Source organism: Erithacus rubecula, assembly GCF_903797595.1.
Source record: "Erithacus rubecula genome assembly, chromosome: 19".
NCBI lineage: Eukaryota > Metazoa > Chordata > Aves > Passeriformes > Muscicapidae > Erithacus > Erithacus rubecula.
Window position 1 is genome coordinate 2,359,356 of NC_136671.1, and position 20,897 is coordinate 2,380,252.

The window sequence follows — 20,897 nt, forward strand, 5'->3', positions numbered from 1 at the left end:
CACACAAAAGCCATCCTGCTGCTGAACTGATCCTTTGGTTCCAAATCCACCATGGGTGCTGCTCCTTTCAGCAGCACTCAGAGCAGAGCAGGCAGGAGCACAGATGTGTGGCAGAGGGAGAGGCCATCGTGCACCCCTCCTTTGACACCTTTACCCACTGCTCCAGCACTTTTCATCCTTCCCCTTGCTCCCAGTGACAGTTCTGCAGCTGTAGCACTGCACCCCATATGAGTGATTTTCTCTTGACCCAGCCTCTCTCAAAGCTCTCTGACCAGATTCAGAAGTCCTTACTCAGCATCTACTCCCTCCAAATGGCATTAGCTTGAGTCAGTCTCAGCCATATCTCAAGATCTGTTGATGCTAATTTCCCTCATGCAGGTGCTCAGAGCAGGGAGGGGACTATGGGGCAGATGGACAGTCAGGGCTTTTGTCTGATCAAGCACTGAGTAAAATTCTGAGAAAGACTTTCAGAATCTGGCCTACTATGGTTAGAGAGCTGCCCAAACACTGTGACTAAGTTAATGCATTAGCCAGGCTGCTTTAGAGTCCAGCCCCTTTTTGTCTCTGTCTCTTCAAGACAGGGGTCACCAGCAGAGTATTTGAAAGAGGCTATCATAATGCAAAGCATCCACATCTCCATCCCCATTCACGGCTCAGAGGAAGGCAGAGAAGGAAAATGATTCTTGCTGGCTCTGTACCACAAAGAGCCATGGCCATTCCCCAAAGTGAGAGCCCAACAGCCACAGCACTCTTGCACAGATGCACGGGATGGTGCTTTCCTAGGGATGCACCAGGCAGTGGGAGCCCAGGCTGTTCCTGTTGCTGTGAGCCCTCACATTGCAGCTGCCAGACACCCTGCCCTGCGTGCAGGACTCACAGCCTGCCATGGGCACCTGGGCTCACCGTGGTGAACAGAAGTAAGCTTATGGCTCCAATTCCAAAAAGTAGGTCAGGCTGAGCCACTGGTTATGCTGGGAGCATGACTGAGCTGCCTGAAAAATCAGGGTGGCCGGAGGTGGGATTCAGCTTTGTTTTTTACCATGTTGTTGGATAGTAGTGATTTTGTCTGAGGAAATGCATATGCTAAACTTGCTGTGCACTGCTGGAGGAGGGAAGAATGCATACAAGGAAAACAGTTCTACCCACAGCAGGTGAGGAACAGTGCCAGCATCTTACTATTGCAGAGGATGGGTGGTGGGCAAAATTCCTGCCACTTTCTAGATTAGTAAAACACCTCCTCTGGGTCCAACAGCAGACTGATGGAAAACACAGCCCACAGAAGCACTCCCTGTGTTTTGAACTACTATTAATCTAGACAACATTTTGCCATGTTCAAAGAGTTTGTCCTCCCCAAAATGCCTGGATGAAAGGAGCAGTCCCGACAGCATCCGCGCCTCTCTTTGTCTTCCCCACCGAGCACCTCGGGCAGAAGGAGCCGCGAGGAGGAGGAGGAGGCGCCGGGGAGCGGCGGAGCGGGGCTGCCCGGGGAGGAGGAGGAGGCGCCGGGGAGCGGCGGAGCGGGGCTGCCCGGGGAGGAGGAGGAGGGCGCAGAGCGCGGCCCCGCAGCGCCGGAGCGCGGGGAGCCGGGGCGGGGCCGCCGGGCGGGGCAGCCGGACCCGCCTTCCCGCACCTCCGGCACCGAGCCGAGCCCCGAGCACAGCCATGGGCTCCCGGCTGAGCCGGCAGAGCAGCCTGGAGGAGGAGAGCGGCGAGCAGCCCTGTCCCGGCCGGCCGGAGAGCGGCCGCGGCGACTTCCAGCTGTCGTCGCTGCTGCTGCACCCGCAGAAGCTGCCCGGGGTGCTGCGGAAAGCCTCGCCCGCGCCCTACGTGCGGAGAGTGGGCTGGCTGCGGGAGATCCAGGCCACCATCCGCGAGCACAAGCGGGAGCACGCCGTGCACATCCTCCGGCTGCTCAGGAAGGTACCGGGGCCGGGCAGGGCGGGAGGGACGGAGGGCGGTGGGGCCGGGCTGCAGCCCCCGCTCCGTGCAGGAGCCCCCTTCCCATCGCCGGGCTCTGCAGCCTCTTTGCGGAGCTCTTTGTGCTGTCTTTCCCCGCTCCGTGCCCCGCTCCGTGCCACCTCCCGACCCCCAGGCTGAGCCCCCGGGGCTGCGAGGGGAACTGTGTGTGCTGCACGCACAGAAAGGGCTCCGGGCTTGGGCTGTGCTCATCCACACCCCTCCGTGCCAGCCCCTGGGTGTGCTCAGGACTGATGCCTCCACCCCACAGAAAAGCCACTGCCGCCCCACTGCCACCACATCCCTTTATGGCCACTCAGCCAGAGCGGCTGAGGTATGTCTGGGAAAGCCCAAAATGGTTTTGGAGGGGAGCTCTGGGACAATGGAGGCTGAGAGGAGAGGTAAAGGGGTCAGTGTATCAGTGGGAGCATGTTTCTGTCTGCCGCCATTCAGGAACAGAAAAGGCAGTGTGCAGACAGTGTGGTGCCAAACTGATGCTGAGGACAGAGCCCTGCTGCTGGAGCAGAGCCAGCTCCTCCATCGCTCACTGCTACCATCGCTTTCCACCAAACTCAGCCGCCCCAAACTGCAGGCAGCTCTGTAACTGACAGCACGGGGGACAAAGCCCACCTGTGATGTGGACATTAAACACCATCAGTTTATAGCTTATCATGTTGATTCATTAGATAACGATGTACTTCATCTCAGGAGCATACAGTATTTCTTGTCTCAGTAGCAAGTGACCTTTGGGTGTGAGTGCAGTGGAGCAGAGCTGGCTCTCTGGATGCTTGTTCACCCACAGCACAGCTCAGGGAGCTGCATGGACAGCCTGCCTGCTCTGCATGTCTGGGCTTTACAGCACATCTGACAGTGCTGCTCACTGCCCTGGGCTACCAGCGAGCTGCACACTCACAAGTAAGAATTCACAGGACCAAAAATTACATCTCTGCTTTTCCTGTCCACTACTTGAAGATTGTTACCAGCACCACACTCTTCTTGCCACACATGTAGACAGGTAAACTCACAGCAGAGAGCCTCTGTGTGCACCAGTATGGCAGACAAGGGTTGAATAAGATTTCCAAGGCAGTTTTGGAGAGGTGCTATTGCAAGAAGCTTGTGAAGAAGGAGAGGCAGCCACTCACTTTATGGATGTGGTGATGTAACATGAGCAGACTTTACTAGGCTATGCCAGGGGCCAGAACTACAGAATGTCATCTTCCATAGTGCTCAGCACCTCTCCTGGAGACTGAAGTACTGAAACCCTCCACAGACCCTGGAGGCCTCCAGAAGGTCCAGCTATGAGCAGACAGGGTTTGAGTGCTAGGTCACAGGGCCATATGGAATGGAGGGTCATTTCTAAGCTCCTTTCAGGATCAGTTAAATACCTGGCTTCCCCACATCTGCACTCGAGAATTACCATGTCCTGAATATTCACATTTGCCTGCTGCCTTTCCAGTTCCCCGTATTATTCCTGGTCCCCATCTCTGCCTGCCTGTGTTGAAACAGTGACTGTCTGTCCATCTGCTCACAGCAGAACAGTGGGATTACATCCTGTAATCACATCTTCTGCCAAGCAGGATGGGAACCCATCCAGCAGCACCCCAAAGCCTCTGGTTCATTGAGTGCTCAGAGCTTTCAGAGACACAGAGCTTACACCACTACCATGTGCCACACCCCCAGCTGTCACCCACTCTGGGGTCACTAATCACCACCAGTCCTCCTCACATGTCCCATGTCAGCCTCAGATCAGCCTTTTTGCTAACTTAGAGATTTTCCTCACTCCACAGCAATGCTCACCCCTTGGTCCCCAGCAGGTTCCTCCTTACCTTGGCAGTGTCACGCTCTCAGGAGTCAGGGATTAGTGTGTCCCAGGTGAGGCTCTGTGTGTTACCTGTGAAAAGAGACATACCTTGTTCACTCGAGTGGACAGGGGGATGCTGAACACCACACCTCATCAGTGTGCCTTGGGCCAGGGTGCAAACACCCCAGGGAAGGCAGAGAAATGGTGGGACTGGAATTGCAGCCTCCAGAGGTGAGCACACAGCTCAGGCAGACTGGAGGACACGGATCCCACGTGTGCCTGCTGCTGCTCCCAGCACATGCCCCCTGCCCAGCCCTGCTGGCACCTGCTGATGGATCTGCCTGTGGGTTTTGACCAGCTTCAAAAGGCTGCAGACTATTTCTAGGATGTTCAGAGGGTGTGATAATACAAAGCAAGCAAGGCAGAAGCAGTTCCACTAACAGGGATGAAAGATCCCAGCATTTGAGAAGACTGCATGGAGAACAGCTGCAAACCACAGGTGCACATGTGATCTGTACATGAGCACTTGCACAGCTCCACTCACATCACCTGCCCCAGAAATGCCCACCAGCAGAAGCCAGATCAGCTTTCCTGCTGATCTAGGTGGGCATCACTCAGCTGAAGCCCAGGGAGACTTTAGACTTACACCAGCAAAAAGTCTGCTATAATCTGTTTTCCCAGTGCTGAGACAGTAGCAAAGTGTCATTTTTAAGACAACAGCACTAAGCCAACTGAACTGGCAAGAGTTATAATATTCTGCTGTCTGCAGCCACTCTTTAGGTGGTACAAAATTTTCCAAGAAATGAGAGACAGAGGGAGTGAGATAGGGAAATAACTAAGATGAGCCAGAAAATGCCTCTAGGCTAAGAATTTATGGAATATCAATGTGAAGTGAATATTTACAGCTATATTACTTACAAAACCCTTGCAGGCAAGATTTATAATGGGAATGCAGATTCCTCTTAATGGTATAGCTCCAGCTGGGGGAGTTTAATTACTGCTCTGACATCCACTGCTGCATGCCCAGCCATGCCATCCTCACAGCAGCTTTCTTCATCTGTGCACATTGCACTTGGTGTAGGAGGCTCCATTTCCCCAAAGCCTTATGGTTGAGGGAGACACTGGCATGATGCCTTGCCAGGCTCCTGGCCCACATCCAGCTGTGGCTGTCTGTCCTTCGCACTGATCCACTGCTTAGGTTCCTTGCCTGCTCACGGGTGTTGTTTGTGTGCACAGAGTGATGGGGCTGTAAAGTATTTAATTAATTCTCCCTTTCTGTGTCTCTTTGGGATTGTGGTTTCTGCTCAATCCAGCTTATCCAGAGCAGGATACAGCACTGGCTTTGATTGGTGCTCAGAGTTAAGATCCCAAACCTCTGCCAGCTATGGCTCTGTCCCTGTTGGTGATGTATGTGCATACATCCAGCTTTTTTTCCCCTCTCACTCCACTTTTTTTTTTTTTTTTTTAAGCTCTCAGTCACTGGGTGGTGCCTGAAACACACACTCAGTAGAGCAGTGTGAACATATGGGGCACCCATTTGCTTATTCATTTCTCCTGTTAGGTGCACACAGAATGGGGAGAAGATTTGTTTCCTCCCTTAGCTGAGCCCTCCTTATCAACTGAATCAAACCCAGCACTATCCCCAATAGGGAGTTTTTCTGTTCTACATTTTTACTCCAAGGGTATTTTTTTAGCCCCTGTGGCATTTGCATGTGAATATGTGATCTGTCTTTCCCACATCTTAAAAAAATCTTTTTTGTTTTTTCACAGCTCTGTGGTACTTTTTGCTTGTAACAGCTGTGTCAGTATATTAGCTCTTTCCTTTCCTCTTAGCAAGAAACTGCTTAGTTCTTTGCAGTATCATCCATCTGACCCCAGGGAGGCTTCTTGTTCCCAAAGATGCTGAGGTTTCCTCCAAAGGTGCCCCATCCCTTGTCCACACAGATAAGTTGCATGGACTACAGATGTGGAAGACGGAAGGAGTTCCTCTGACTCTGGTGTAAAGCCACCTCTGAATTTGCCATTGCAACCCATACTGGCAGTGCTTAGTTCTCACTGAGAAATTCACAGCTAAAGTCATACAGATGGGCAGGATTTCTGCTCAGCCAGCCACCACCAGGGATGTGGCAGCATCTAAATACCTGAGAAAGGTCTGATTCTTCCAGAAAAGCTGAGATTGGAAAGCAGCTTTAGAGCCAGCCTTCCTTCTTGGCTTCTGCAGCAGATTCACACATACAGGATGACAAAACTGTGTTTCTCTGAAGTTAATTCTCTCCAGGCTCCAGCCTGGAAATGATAGAATTCTCACCTTCCTGTGGTAGGTGGAAATAAGGTGGTCAGCCTTGGCTGGCAGCTCAAATTAACACTGCATCCCATTCAGCTCTGGCTGCCTGCACCCCCAGCTCAGGAATGCTGGGTCAGGCATGGCTGCTTCACCTCTGCTGGAGAATTTCTGTACTGGGCATCCAGCTGGCACCACATCAGATTTTCTTTCTGGTTTCACAACATCCCAGGATATAGCTCTGAGGAAGCCTGTGTGCCTGACTGACTGTTTTTATTGTAGGACCTAGGACTGGAAGGAACATTTCTCAATGAAGTGCTCTACAAAAATGCAACTTTCCTCAACTTGGTGGATCCCATCTCCCATGACCTGCTGATGAGCCTTGCTAGAGATCTGCAATGTCCCAAAAAGGTGAATTGTCCTTGAGCTCAGTGAATACTTTGTGGAACAGCACTGGTGCAGAGCCCTGCTGGGGCAGCAGTCAATCCTCCAGAGCCAGGCAGTGGCAACATGTGGATTGGGGGGAATATTTCTGTAGAAATCAGTTAAAACTACCTCAGAACATGAGTGTCCCAGTCCCACTGCAACAACAAGCATCTATTTCTGTTACCTTTTGCCACCACCAACACTTTGATTTGCAATGTATCCATTTGCTCATTAGGCTTGGCAAGTGTCATGTTTGCTTTATAAGGAGAGGAATAGAGTGAATTTCCTTATTCAAAGAGAGATATTAAGTACACACAGCTCAGAGCAAGCAGCAGTGCCCCAGGGAATACACTGAATGCCTGGTGCAGATTAGTGGCATTTCTAACCTTGTTCTGCCATCTCCTGAGGCTCACTGATAACAATTAACCAGTCATGTCTCAATAGACAAACTACATTTAGCCAAAGCTTAATCATCATTATTGGGCTGCAGCACAGCCTGGAAAAAAAATCTTTCCAAGTGTAATGTCTGTGTAATTCATGTAAGGAATTACATGAAGGAAGGGGTGATTGTAGCAGTAGCAGCTTTTTAGCCACAGTTCACTTGACCTCCTCTCCAGCTGCTCTGCCAAACCATGTCCAAGCCCTGCTGTGCAGTGTCCTCAGGGCAGGCAGCAGGAGGGGATGTTACTCTAATCAGCCCCCATGTGTTTGGCAGATAACACAGGACCATTTTTATACACCTGCTTATACCCCCACTCTGATTTCATGACTTATGGGTGCACTGACACATGTACATTTTGTCATGTAAATTTCTAATTTACATGAGAAATTATTTTCTCCGTTCCTAAGGAAGATGTTGAGCACCTGAGTTGCCCTTCAAAGCCAACAGGAGTTTAATGAAGTGGCTGTAGAAATTCAGTGCCTTCCCAGAACAACACCAGACCACGTCCCTGCCCTGACCCTGGCTGAGCATCTGGTGGGTGTAACTGCATTAGAGGCAAGCAGGCTGAGTGCAGTTCCCAGTCTGTCAGTGGAAATTAAATCAGAGAGGACACAGGAAAGAACAGGAGGGGAACTCTCAGCAGGACTTTGTGCCAGCTGCTGTGCTGGAGCCTGCTGTGCACGTGCACCCACTTGGGGAGGGTTGCTGCTCTAGGGGACAGCAGTGTCAGCCCTGCAGCACAGTGGGAGCCTAGAACAAGGCACCTAAGCCAAAGGCATGGGCCAGCCCCTATGGCATTCCTAGGGAAGCTGGGATGGGGATCAGGGGATGAGCAGAAGGCTGGGATCCCTTCCCCTTGGCACAGGAGAAGTGCCACGTGCTGGCACTGCATCCCTGGGGGGTTCAGCTGCTCCAGGGACTGCTGAGCAGAGTCTCAGTGCAGCTGTTGGCCCCCAGTGCAGCACAACAGGGAATAAATCAGTGCATTCCCTGGCAGCTTTCCTGGGTGTTCACCTGTCAAATCCCTAAATGCACATGTGGCACTGTGGCTGGAGGGCTGAGGGGAATGCAGGTATCTGTCAGCAATTGGAAAATACAATAGAGAAGTCTCAGCCTTCAGCAGCTGCCACTTGCCATTCTGCTTCACCAGAGGAAGAGGTTCTGTTCTAAGTCATGGCACTAAAGAACAAGTGCAAAAATAACCCAGGAAGGCAGCAGCCATGTGGGTGCCTTCTTTTCCTGATGAGTTAGTGCAGGGGCAGGAGGGAACTGCTGGCATTGGAAGCTCCCAAACTCAAACCTGCAGTAGCAGAGTGGACTGCAAGGAAGTAAGATGGAGTGTGGGGAAGCAGCCAAAGTTCCCTGTCCTGACATCTCCCACCTAGAGCTCAGGAGGTCGTGGAGTCAGTGTGCTCTACAGGAGGAGCAAGGAGCACCTTGGGATGGGGCAAGGGTGCCAGTTACTGCCCTTTCCACACCAGGTAATGAATAGGAATTTAGCACTGTCCTGTAGCACAAGGAGTTGGCAGTGTAGGGGTCTCTGCAACAGAGCATTGTCAGTCCTCCCTGAAATGAGCCCCTCTTCTGAGTTTCACTTGTTCCTGGGTAGGCTGGGCTGGGGTTCTTCCTGGCAGTGCAGAGCTCCTCCTGCTGCTCCTTCATCCTCTCTGCTCTTCATCTCCTCCCTTACATACATGACCCCGCTCACTGCTGTCTTTATTCCTTTCCCATCTTCCTCTGCCTTCCTCCTTTTCTCACATTCTACTGTGGTGCAGCAGTCTAAGTTGTCCCTTTCTTTTCAGGAATATGACCCCTGGAAGTCCTCAGACAGGATCTGCAGGCAGCTGATTTACCACCTGACCCCTCACTCCAAGTGGCACCGGCACGGGATGCCCCGCAGGAAGTCCCAAGGGTGGTAAGGACCTGGCAGGGGCTGTGGGGGCTCAGAGGGGGATGTGCCTGGGCAAACAGTGCTGCAGCCAGGCACCATCCCAGCCTGCCCACAGGGAGGACTGAGCACAGTGCACAGCCAGCCCCAACACCCCTCTCTGTCATCTGTTTTGCCATTTGCTCCTTTCTGTGTGGTGTTACAGTTCCTCACCCTCCCTGAAGAGCCCTGAGATCAATCTCTGTGAGTGCACAGCACAGACAACCCTTCTGCAGGACTGGCAGGGTGTTTGGCCCCAGGAGCATGGCCAGCCTGCAAAAACACCCATGTGCCAGCCAGAGTTGTTCCCAGCTCTGCATCACACCCTGTCCTGGTTTACAGCTTCCCTGACAGTGGGAATGTCCCATTACAAGGCACCATGCCAGCTGATCACCCCATTGAGCAGGAGCCATTCTGGGGCTGGCAGAGGTGACCATCCTTCTTCTTACTCCCACTTCTCTGCCAGCACTGGGGCAGGGCCCTGGGATGGTGCAGGTGCACAGAGAACCCAGCTCAGAGCATGTTGGTCACTGGCAGCTGCTTTTCACTACTGAAAGCATATTCAGACACCCACACTTGTTCCCTCCTTGACACTTGCTGGTTTTTCTGCCCAGATAAAGAGCAATCCCCATGTCTTTTAAATCCACCCCTCCTCTTGTTACTTTCTTGGAGCAAACCCTGTTCCTGTGACACAGATCACCACTGCTGAAGTAAAGACAGAGAAGTGACTAAGAAAAGAGCTCATGTCAGCCCCATTAGCTTCACAGGATTGGATAAAAAGAAATGCAAAATCAGCAGCACTCTAAGAATGGCCTTGGGCTTTTCTGATGCTTTTGACTTTGATGTGTGTGCCAGCAACTTAAAATCCCCCATGGGAATTGACATTTCCATCATACCTTTCACTCTGGCTCAGAGGCAGGTTCCCAGTGCATCTTAAGGAATAAAATCCCTGTTACCATGATTTCCATCTGCCTCTTGCACCTGTAGCCCCACTTTGCCACTTTGCCCAGCACTCCCAGTGCTCTCACCCCAGCACCCCACAGGGCAGGACTGTTTGTGCTGCTTTGCAGGTAGCAACCACAGCACAGAACAAGACTGAGGTTTCAGAGCTGGAGGAGTCCTTTTCCAGCCCCACTCAATGACCTTTTCCCTATAGGATCCTGCAGAATGCTGGAGATGCAGAATATAAAGAGCAGTTCTGACCTCACCCCTAGATAAGTTTAAAGATAAGCAGTTCAGGACTCCAAACTCCTGCATGTAGGCAAACCTCTTCTCCAGCTGGATGTCAGGATGAAGAGTCAAACTAGAAGTGTTCCCTGTGATGGCACAGCCTGGGGACAGCAGAGGACTGCAAACTGCTGCAAACCCATCACTTAGTAACAACAGAGAGGAGGTTTGTGGCCAGAGGAAGAGCTCTGGGTCCAGTGAGCACCCCACAGAGAGGGGCCAGCCCCAAGTATTAGCCAGGTACAGGACATCTGTGGGCACAAGCAGGGAGAGGGCAACAAGGCAATGTGCAGTAGAGGGAAACACAGATCTAAAGTGGGACACCCTGCCTGCCTACCACACCCAGTTACAATGTGTTACATAAGGCACAAATTAATTTTGATTAAATATTTAACAGCAGAGCTTCCTCTTTTAAGTGTGGAGATGAAATGGGTTTGCAGTTTGCAGCAAAAGACGCCCACAGAGTTGGCATCTGAGGCCGCTGCAAGAAAATGGGTGTTGCCAGTAGCAGGAAGGCAAGAAATAGCTGCTTCATTTGGAGATACTGAGGCCTCAGTTTGTTTAGGCAGGGTGTTTCTACATGATCCAAATTCTCTCCAAATTCCCTCTGTCTGCTAGTGGGAGTATTTTACTATAGTGTCTGTCTCAAACCCTGTGCCCCTGGCTTGCACCCTTCCTGCTTCTGAGGTCCTGTGAAGAGCATGGGTGCAGCAGCAATACTTTGAAGGGATTTCTAAAATCTAGTGGAGGTTAAGGGCAGCAGGGAGGAATCTGTGCATGGGGACCACATCCAGAAACCAAATTCTCCTCTCACTTTTGCAGCCTTCTGGGCTTTAGCATCTGGTTTCACAGAGCTGATGCCGGACTCCCTTGTCCTCTGAAATGCAATTTCTGCTTTCTGGCAACATGTTAGATGGGTCCAGGAGATAATTAGGAAGCCCAGCCATACAGAGAGCTTGGAGCATCTGCCAGATTTTAATTACATTTGGGCTGTTATGGAGATGTGGTAGGGGAGATGGAGAGGACCTGCAATACTGGAGTCGGATCACACACCAGGTGTTTGTCCCCACTGCCAACCAGTGGGTCACAAACAAGCTAAACAAACACTAGTTACATCCCAGCTACTCTCAGTGGGACCCACATCCAGCAGGTACAGACCTGAGCCACCTGTGAGCTGGTAAAGCAAAAAGGGTAAGATACATCTCTTCCAGCACTGCTGTTTCAGCACACAAGCAGAGCCCATACAGAAATGTGGGAGGAAAAAGCTCATTGTGGCTCCATGGACTCAATGCAAAGACCTGCAGGGAGCAGGAGACATCCAGCCCACACTCTGTCTGGTTTTTGTGCTTAACTAAACTGAAGGTGAAGCTGGAGGGCAGCTTGCCCTCCGCATCCATGCCTGTGGGGGCTCCATGGAGTGGCTGCAGTCCCAGGCTGTGCAGAGAGACTATTTCAGCTGCCCAGGTGATACTCAGACAAGTTTGCCACACTGAAAGGAAGGGGCTCCTTTCCTGCAAATCCCTGTCTCAGGTTTGCAGCCAGCAGCCTGCACCCCACTGGCTCTGCCCTACTTGGCTTGGCTGCCCAACCAAACTGGGAAGATAAGCTCTTGCAGATTTAGTTGGGGAGTTTTAAAATTAAAAGCTCAAAAGCTGGAGGATAAGATTTCTAGCATAACTACTGCACAGTTTTCAGTCCTTTATATCCTAGAGGGAATTTAGTTTTAGCACCATTTTACAGTTGTATAGCTCACTCCCACTTAAGGAGCAGAATCCATTCTAGAGTGTTGTATAACTCCAGCTTCACTTTCTCATTAAATTGGTGCTTGCTGTGTAAAGAGTAATGGACTAAGAATGCTCCTTTATACAGACACAGACCTTTTAGGCTATCAGTGCCACTTTTGTGGCATTTTGACAGATTCAGAACTTTTAGATGTTATTATCTTTTGTTTTCAGAATTCTGGGGGCTCCTGCCGTGCTGAATTCAAGGAAACTGTCACCATCTGCTGCCAGAACAGGGCAGGACCCAGAGGGTGTGTTATTTTTTGAGGGCCAGACACACTGGGCTGCAATTCAGAGCAGAGAGGGAGAAGGGTATCAGGTGAAGAGAGGCTTTGTCTGGAGAGCTGGATCACAGTCTGCTACTGTGATCAGGAAACTCTGGATTACATCTGAACTGTCTTGGCAAGGCTGTGTCGGGGAACCTTAATGTATCTTCCACTTGCATCATTCCACAGCTGGCTGCTTCAGTGTAACCACTTCCTTTCCTGAATGCAGAGGATCAAACCTGAATGCACAGAGCAGGCAGGCAGAAACCCAGCTTTGCAATTGTGGCAAAAAGCCCCCAGATTTTTCACAGAGGGGCTGGTTCTGGAAGAGCAAAGGTAGTTGTGTGGATGGAGTTAAATCCCTAAGCACATGCATATGGCCTTTCCTTTTCACAAACCTCACCACAGCTTTACTTTGCTCATCTGAGTGAATTTCATCAGGGCTGATCTGAAGTGGGTGGAGAGCAGAGTATCCTCCTGGGCTTATTGCTCCCTTGTTATTGATGTGCATTGGCCAGACACTGCGGCATTAGATGCACAGTTAAAATGCACTGAAAGCACTCCTGTCTAGAGGACTTCAAGGAAACAGCTCTAAAGGGCTTCAGATCTCTTTTTTTTTTCCCCTGAAAACATCTCTCAGCACTGAGGCTGACAGTTCTGGCAGATGAGATCCCAGCCTTCACATGGCATGAGGGGAATATTAACTACAGCTTCATGTCACCCTTATGCAACAGGGTAAACAGGCACCACCATTCCTGCTCCAGTGAGACAGCCAAGTCACTTAACTAAAGCCACATGGTAAACATCATATGGGAGGACAGGAACTGCCCCACACTCTGTTTCCAAGAAGCTGCTGCTCACAGACATGTCAGATGGACAGACATCTGGTGGTGGATGAGTGGTGGATGGGGCAGGAATTGTGCCCCATCTTTCAGTGCAGAGCATCCCAAACACTCCCCCTGAGGAGGGTTCCCAGCAGCACAGAGAGCCCCATACATTTGGAAAGGCTGTCAGTGGCAGAAAGGGTCACCCTGGAGCTTGAGGCTGCCCTGTCAGAGTCAGGAGTAAAAAGGCCAAGACTGGCAGGCAATAGAAGCAGGACACTGATGGAGAGACAGTGGGCAAACAAGAGAGGCTGGGTGGCAGGTGGTAGCTAAAAGCAATCAGCAGAGACCTGGTGCCTTTGTGACTCTTCCCCAGCTGAAGGTCTGACAAGGATATAGGTCAATACATGGTATTTGCAGCAAGGAGGCAGCATCATTCCCTGCTTTGCTAGGATAGACCTAAAGGCCTAAAAGGGAAACAATCTGAGGCCTTGGACAGGTGAAGTAGCAGCAGGAGGAAAGCCAAGGGTTCACAGGTGTCTTGAGCACACCTTCAAGGAGGCACTCAGCTGCATCAACAGCTACAGATTCCCATGTCCCACCCCAGCTGCAGAGGGAGTGAGATAGGAGAGGGGCTTCCTTTGCCTCCTCTCCAGCTGGTCAAGCTGGGCACAAGGATGGAGATGTCACTAAGGGCCTTCTCATGCAGTGACCTATTTGTGCACAGCCTCCATCCCCACTGCAGGGCCAGGCCCAGCCTCAGATCTGGGGCTGGGTTAGTCTAGGTCAGTGTTTTGAGGCTTCTCTCCTTTTTCATTTTGCATTAGAGGCAGCTAAAGCCAACCCTGCACAGCAGCACCCTGTGCCACTGGGAAGCAAAGCAAGCAGATTATGCTAAGTAGGCAATTAAAGGGCTCAGAATCCATCCCCTAAATCACTGCTCAAAGCAGGGAAGCCATCCAGACATGCCTGAGGTTCTGTGCAAGAAAGAGCAGCTGAGAGATACCTGACTCATGGCTAATTAGCCACTGCTGGCAGTGCCTGTTAATGACAGAGGGGATACACAGTAATGGGGATTTCTGGCATCAGCAAAGTTTTATATTTGGAGACAAATTTAATGTAAAAATAAAAGACAGAATGGTAGAAAGCTGGTAATTCTCCAAAGAAATAGGCATTAAGTAGTAAGAACCCCTCATTAGCAAAAGTCTATCTGAGTCTTTTACTGTCTCCTCCCAGCCTTTCTCCATAGCATGAAGACAAGGAAATGAGCTGAGACTCCAGGAACTCCAACATTCCTGGGCTGAACGAGCTCCCCCAAACCCCACAAAGCTAACAAGAGGCCAGACACCTGTGACTTCTACAAGTCCCAACAGGCAACACTCAGGAGCCATTGCACCCCTTCCCTGAAGCCACCAAAGGGTTTAGCTGATGAGCAAGGGATTGATGAGATTCAGTGCTAATAAAAAAACCAAAATGTGCTGAGCCTGCAGCTTCTTGGATTTGAAGAAGGACCTGGAAGATGGCCTAAGGGTTAGTTCTATTGGGACAGGTCCTGGAGACAAACAACTAGCAATTAATTTCAAGTCTCCTAATTGTCCCATTTCAAGACAGCTCTGTATTTGCTTATGCTAGCTGAGTTCCCAGGAAGCTGGAACAGTGGCTGAGTGTTAGTGGAAAGAGGAAGATTTTTATCCCAAAATAAAGCCTGGGGAGGCACAATATGGTTTCACCTCCTTCCCAGCCCACATTTCTCACAGAGAGGTTTTTTTCCTGTCACCCACAGGTCCCTCAGGCCCCTGCTCTGGGTCTGGACTGAAACAGGGTAGATCTCCCATAGCCAGGCTCAAAGTGGAGCCTAGGGACTGCTGGAATTATCCCAGGGAAGGGATAAGTGAGGGTGGAAGGAAGACTGCCTGCTTGTCCATGGGAAAAAGGCCAGACCCCAAGACGGGAGTTGAGAGCAAGGCAAAGTAAAACATTTCACATGAAAAACAAGGAGATGCAGCTCAAAGAGCTCCCATCCCTCAGCAGGGCTGGACAAGAGCTGCAAACAGGGTGCTGATCCCTTACAAACAGGACTCTGGGCCAGCACCATTCCTCACTGGATGCTGCATCCCCAGGTAGGGGATGGGCTGCTGATTGTCCTTGTTTCTTGCTCAAAGTTTCCAAGAATTTCTCACTTGCAGCCATTTCTCCAGCACCTGAGCGAGTGGAGGGTTGTTTCATCTTCAAGCTGCTGCAGATAATACAAACACAGTCTGCTGCCCTGCCTCCAGATCTTGGTTAGATGCAAATCCTCACCATTACAAAGGTGCCCTGAGCACCAGCTCCAGAAGCAGTAGGTTAATTCAGCCCCCAGTGCTCTGCAGCCTCTGCCCACAAGTCCCAGGGGCATCAAGAGCCACATTGCTAAGTAGCTGTTGTATCTCACACAAAGGAAAAAAAGCCTTCTGCAGCTGAAGCAATCTTAAAGCCTGTTTCAAGTGTAGAAATTAAGGGATAATAGATGACCTATTTCCCCTGGAAATAAACCTAGTATTTTCTCAGCTTCTGCACAAGTGACTGAGAGCTTGATGCCCTGTGTATCATGCCCCTCTCAGAGCTCAAAAAAACCCCAAAACAACCCAAGTGTCAGATAATTCAGAGTAAAGCACCTACCCACATTTGCTTGACCCATTTCTGACTGCAGACACATTTGCCCCTAAAGCAAGAGAGAGTGGGCAGCTATTCTGTGCCTTGCCCTAGAGATGGGATTTAGCTGTGCCTCTTGGAGCTGCACAGAAACACCAGGGAGCTGAGGAGGAGGCTGCCAGGGGTCACAGCATGCTGGGGTGTTGTATCTCATGCTTCAGCACTTACCAGAGACTGAGGGCCTGGCTGCAGCACAGGGCTGTGTCCACCAGGATGAGGCTCCTACAGACACAGCCCTACAAGAGGCATTTTTATAGGCAAGAGAACAGCTTAAAGGAGGGAGCCCCCAGTCCTGAGACAGGAGGCCCAGTCGCCCTGGCAGGTACAGCAATGAGGGCAAAAGGAAGCAGCAAAAAACACAGGAAAGGAAAGAAAAACAAGCCAGCAAAGAAGGGAGGGCGGACTCTGGCACAGCACAGGAGGGTTTAAGCACATTCAGCCAGGAGCAGTCCAGTCTGGAGAATCAATTATGGGAAGATAATTTGTCTGCTTGATTAAAGCCTCCTTAGGGTACTGGCTCATTGCTGGGGAGAGCAGCAGAAGGTGTCTGCTCTGGTGAGAGCACAGTCTGTGACTTATTGCTGCAGCCTGCACACAGCAGCCACAGGAGGGGAGGCTTCACAGGCACAGACACACCAGCACACTGCTTTTGTCCCTCAGACATTTCCCTTCAGTCATCACTGTGTGCACTCAGAGCCAAGTGGCTCCAAAGGGGACCCCCAGAGCCTTTCAAACTCTCCCCCTGTTAAGAAAGCTGCTGCTGCAGACGGGACAGGAAAAGCAGCACCTGAATGCTGAGGCTGCAGCGGCTCAGACGTGCCCTCCAGTGGTCCCCACTCCAGCCTGGCTCCAGCCCCACTCCAAACCAGGCTCCTGCCCTGCAGCTTTGTAGAAAGGAAGGTCTTTGCACAGATGGAGACAAGGCTTAGGGCTGGGGAAGGTGCCCCCATGCTCATGTCTCCTTTCTTTGTCCCCCACACACCCAGGATCTGCCATGGCTTGACAGCACCGGGGAAGGGAATTTCCTGGAGTCACAGGCTTTGTTCATACAAAACAGGCACTGAAGTAGTTACAGGCTTGTTTCTGTGGTTTTTTATCCTGTAATCCCCACACTCCCAAGAAAGCCTCATTCTAAACCCCTAGAGGCCAGAGAAGGCTGTTGTATCTCTTGTAGCAGCCCTTGTGGATAGAGGGGACAGTCACCATGTGCTCTCAGGCTCACACTCCATTTCATTTCTCCCTGTTCCACCTGACCCATATGAATGCACACCTGCACTGTGCATTGGATGCTCTGTTCTGCTAGAACAAGTACTTCAGATCAAACACCCAGATAAAATACCTAGCATGGCTAAAGAATAACTCTCATGCTAGGGGAAACCTGACAGGTTTCCAGCTTCAAGGCTGGTCCCTGATAAATTTCATACAAGATGAGCCCTCCTTTGTGGTGGATTGTGCTTCACCACTGCCAGTGATTGGTGACAAACTATCCCAAAACACACACATTGTTTTTCAAGAGTTGAAGAAATAGAGCTCCCAGACAGCCTGGGCTGATCTCAAGCCTTGGATTAGCAGGAGAAGGGAGATTTCCTCAGTGCCACCCAGACCACAGCATGCACAGTTCACAACTCCTGCTGCAGCAGGTAATAGAACTGCATTGCTGCTACAAGCAGTGTGGTGGATTAATTCTTCACAGCCCCATCTCTGGGGCCCAGGTAGTGGAGGGATATCAAGAACCATCTTCAAGGCCCTTTGGTGACCTCCCTCATGTGCACAGACCAATTATAATTCCCCAGCACATCAGTCCCTGCTCCCCTTGCCCCTCCTGTGATCCACTGAGGTGTAGTGTGGGTCATCTGATGTGTAAATATTTAGTAAGTAATACATTTTACTTACAATACTTCAGGTCTGAACAGAAGTTATTTCATGCTGTTATTAGCTCTCTGCCATGAGAGCTCATTAGTCCAAATGCATGCTTGCAGATACAGTTTCAGCCTTGCACAGTGAATTCCCATGGGAAATACAAGGACACACAGAAGTAGCCTGAGCAAAGTACTGCTAAACCCAGAGCAGGAATTTGTGGGTTTAAGAATTGACAGGGCAGGCTATGAGGTCTTTCTGCCTCATGCTCCTGCAAGGAGGTGCAGCACAGGTTTGTGCCAGCGTTCAATGTGTCCACAAAAGGCTGTTGCCTGCACCAGTGCACATTTACTCCCTTGAGTCAACACATGCTTATAGGGGATTATTAAGGGCTGAAATTTCTAGGATGCCATGAACTGCATATGTAAAGCAAAGCTAGAGAAGCAGTGCCACATCCTCTGCACAGCTGCAGCAGAGCCTGGCAGTGCTGAGGCTTGTAGGGACATTCTCACCTGCCACGGGAGCTCCTGCGGTGCTGAAGCCTCCTCCGAGGAGATGGCACGTCCCCATGCACCCATTGCTTTCAGGGACTGGCTGTGCCACAGGTGTGCAGGACACTACAGAGAGCCAGATAGGAAGAGTGGGGACCTTTGAAGTGGTGGTTAATGCTTAACCCACCCTGATCCTCCCAAACTCATTAAGGCACCTACAAGACCCCCTGAGCATATGGCTGGGGTTCCTACTAGGGCTCCCATGTCCTTAAGGCAAGATGTGTCTGAAAGAGCAGCAAGATTAACACACTTTACACTAAGGGATTAGGCTCTCCATTTTACACCAACACACATTTCTACTCAATTTTGCAACATATTCCCCAGCAACTCCTGTAGCCCCACAGTCCCCACTTCTCACAGCACTCTTACAAACCCACAGTCCATCATTAAGCTCCACAGTCCACTCCCTTTGCACAGCCACAGCCTCACAACACAGCTTTCCTCCTGACTCCCTTGGCCAGGCAGACAAGAGAAATGGCTGAAGCCATCTCTTAGCACCCTTATGTCCTCCCCGCCTCCTCATAGCTGCAGCAGATCCCAGATGATCTGCTGACCACAGAGACCCAAACAGGCAGCCACTGGTGCTGCTTACTGACTAAGTGCTGCTTGTGAAGGCTTTTAAAGGTACACGCAGTAAATCCATTCCTGGAGTGCGCTTTGCCTATCTATTGTTTTCCTGATGAAACATCCATTTCTCAGACGTTTAACACTGCTCTGCTCTGCAGCACAGACATTGGCATTCACCTGGAGAGGCAGCTCACAAACAGCCCCCACACAGTGTAAACCAGAGCTCTTGGAAAGTTTGCTTGCCTTGGTTATTTTTGCTTCCTATGCATGAGCGCCTGTATGGGCACATACAGACAAACCCTTTGACATCTGCTAGTGACAGACACTTTAGCAACCTGTGTTGAGCCAGTTCTGGTGAAGTTCATGTGTAAGTGCTGAGAATACACAGCAGAGCCCCAGGACAGTGTGCCCTGAGGTACAGTGCAAATGCTTGTTCCCCCAGTGAGCTCCATTAACCCTTTCCTTAACATCCCAGCCCATGTTGTCAACGAGCTCTCCCTGCCCCAAGTGCTCTCTTCCTTGGCTGGGGCGGATGGGAGCGCTGCCCTCAATGATCCCTCTGTCTCCCCCTCCCCACCAGCAGCCTGAAGAGCAGCCTGCAGAAGAAGGTGAGCCAGGACTCCATGGATTTGTCGGGGATCCCCCTGAGCACGCGGGACGTGCACCGCATGGCCTACTACCTGCAGAGCAACGGGGAGCGCCTCACCTCGGTGGACCTGAGCTTCACCGAGCTCAACGACGACACGATGCGGCTGCTGCTGCCCTTCCTGGGGGCGCTGCCCCGGCTCACGCACCTGTCCCTCAACGGCAACCGCCTCACCAGGGCCACCATGAAGGAGCTCACCGACACCATGAAGGACATGAACAAGTTCCCTTGCCTGGCCTGGGTGGACCTCGGCAACAACGTGGACGTGTCCTCCATGCCGCAGCCACTGCTGGTGGGGCTGCGCAAGCGCCTCAGCCAGCAGACCACGCTGCCGACCATCTATGAGGCGCTTGACTGCGACTCTGAGATCGCCGGCGGGCACGAGGGCAGCCAGCCAGAGGATGAAGCTGCCGGAAGCGCCCCGCCACGTGCTTTTTCTCAGCAGGGCTGCGAGAGGTGACTGAGCAGCGGGCCGGCGCTGCCGCGCTGGAGCCACCCCAAGGAGGAGTTTTGGGTGCGAACATCAAGCGCAGGGGCCAGCTCGACCGGCTTCCCTTGGCTCCTTTCTCTCGCCTTCCCTGACATCTTCCCCCCACCTGCAGTGAGACAGAAGCCTGCCGTCCCCCCACAGCGTGCTCCGCTCCCGCCCCTCGCTGCCAAACCCACTGCCCACGTTCCAGAGAGGAACCGGTGACTTACAGTGAACCTGGTCCCCAGGCAGGCTCTCACTGGAAGACGGGAAAAGACCTGTCGGAGTCAAGAATATCCTCCAGCAGCCATTGGGTTGAGGGAAAGGGATTGGGGGGAACCTAAAACAGAAACAGGCTTGTAGTTTACTTCCTTTCTTCCTTTTCCTGTGCACTTTGGAAACCTTGGGACCTGCAGCCTCGAGTGTGCAAGGAGGTACCCCAAGAGCCTAGTGCTGCGGAGCTTAGTGGAAGGGCTCAGAGGCCAGAGCTGGAGCCCGGCAGTGTGTCTCCCTCTTGTGTCTGGCTCCTTTTGTTTTGTTTTTTTCCTATTGTGTGTTTTGTATGAACGTCTGAACAAAGGGACCTGGTCAGAGACCATTGGATCACATAGGCTGGGGCGGACACATGGCTTGGAACTGCAGCATCAGGATATTTGCTGTGTGACCGGGGTGAGAGGGAGGGGAAGGAGGTATGTGTTGGTGGGAGCATGGGGGATGGGATGAGTTGGGATGGGATTGGGAGGAGGGGGGAGGAGAGGGAAGGGGAACGGTCTTGTGGATTAGTGGGATTGGTTTCAAAACCTCGGCTTTTGTACTAAAATTACAAGTTCCAAGGTACTACAATTGCGAGTTCCAAGTGAATTGGAGGAAAAGCTGACAGCTCAGCACCTAACTGTGGCACTAGAGGAGCAAGCAGTGAACGTGCCAGAAGTGGGAGCTTCCCAATCAGAAGTGCAAAGCTTTGGCTCCTCGTGGCACATTGCACACCTCGTAATACAGACACGATGTGAGCAGCTGCATCGCCATTTCCAATGCTGTCCAAAACCCAAGCCACTGATTCAGAATTTCCAGTGTTTTCCACATTGCTCATGCTCTATGTAAACATAATAAAGAGTTCTCTTGGACATGAGCGTGAAGCACTTCACAGTGTGAGTATCTGGGCTGTTTGCAGATCTTGGAATATGG

At 51.4% G+C, this 20,897-nt stretch overlaps 1 protein-coding gene across 2 annotated transcripts; it reads left to right on the forward strand.

Moving 5' to 3' along the window:
* The first annotated feature begins 1,623 nt into the window (after nt 1-1,623).
* On the forward strand, nt 1,624-20,841 carry LRRC75B (leucine rich repeat containing 75B). 2 transcript variants are annotated; one of them, XM_079322853.1, is made up of 4 exons: nt 1,624-1,920; nt 6,321-6,449; nt 8,709-8,821; nt 19,181-20,841. In XM_079322853.1, the coding sequence occupies exons 1-4, from the start codon at nt 1,663-1,665 to the stop codon at nt 19,701-19,703; spliced, it is 1,023 nt and encodes a 340-aa protein (XP_079178979.1). In that variant the 5' UTR covers nt 1,624-1,662; the 3' UTR covers nt 19,704-20,841. The 2 variants fall into 2 exon arrangements, with proteins under 2 accessions (XP_079178979.1, XP_079178978.1); XM_079322852.1 differs by having other exon boundaries at nt 19,178-20,392.
* Nucleotides 20,842-20,897: the final 56 nt, after the last annotated feature.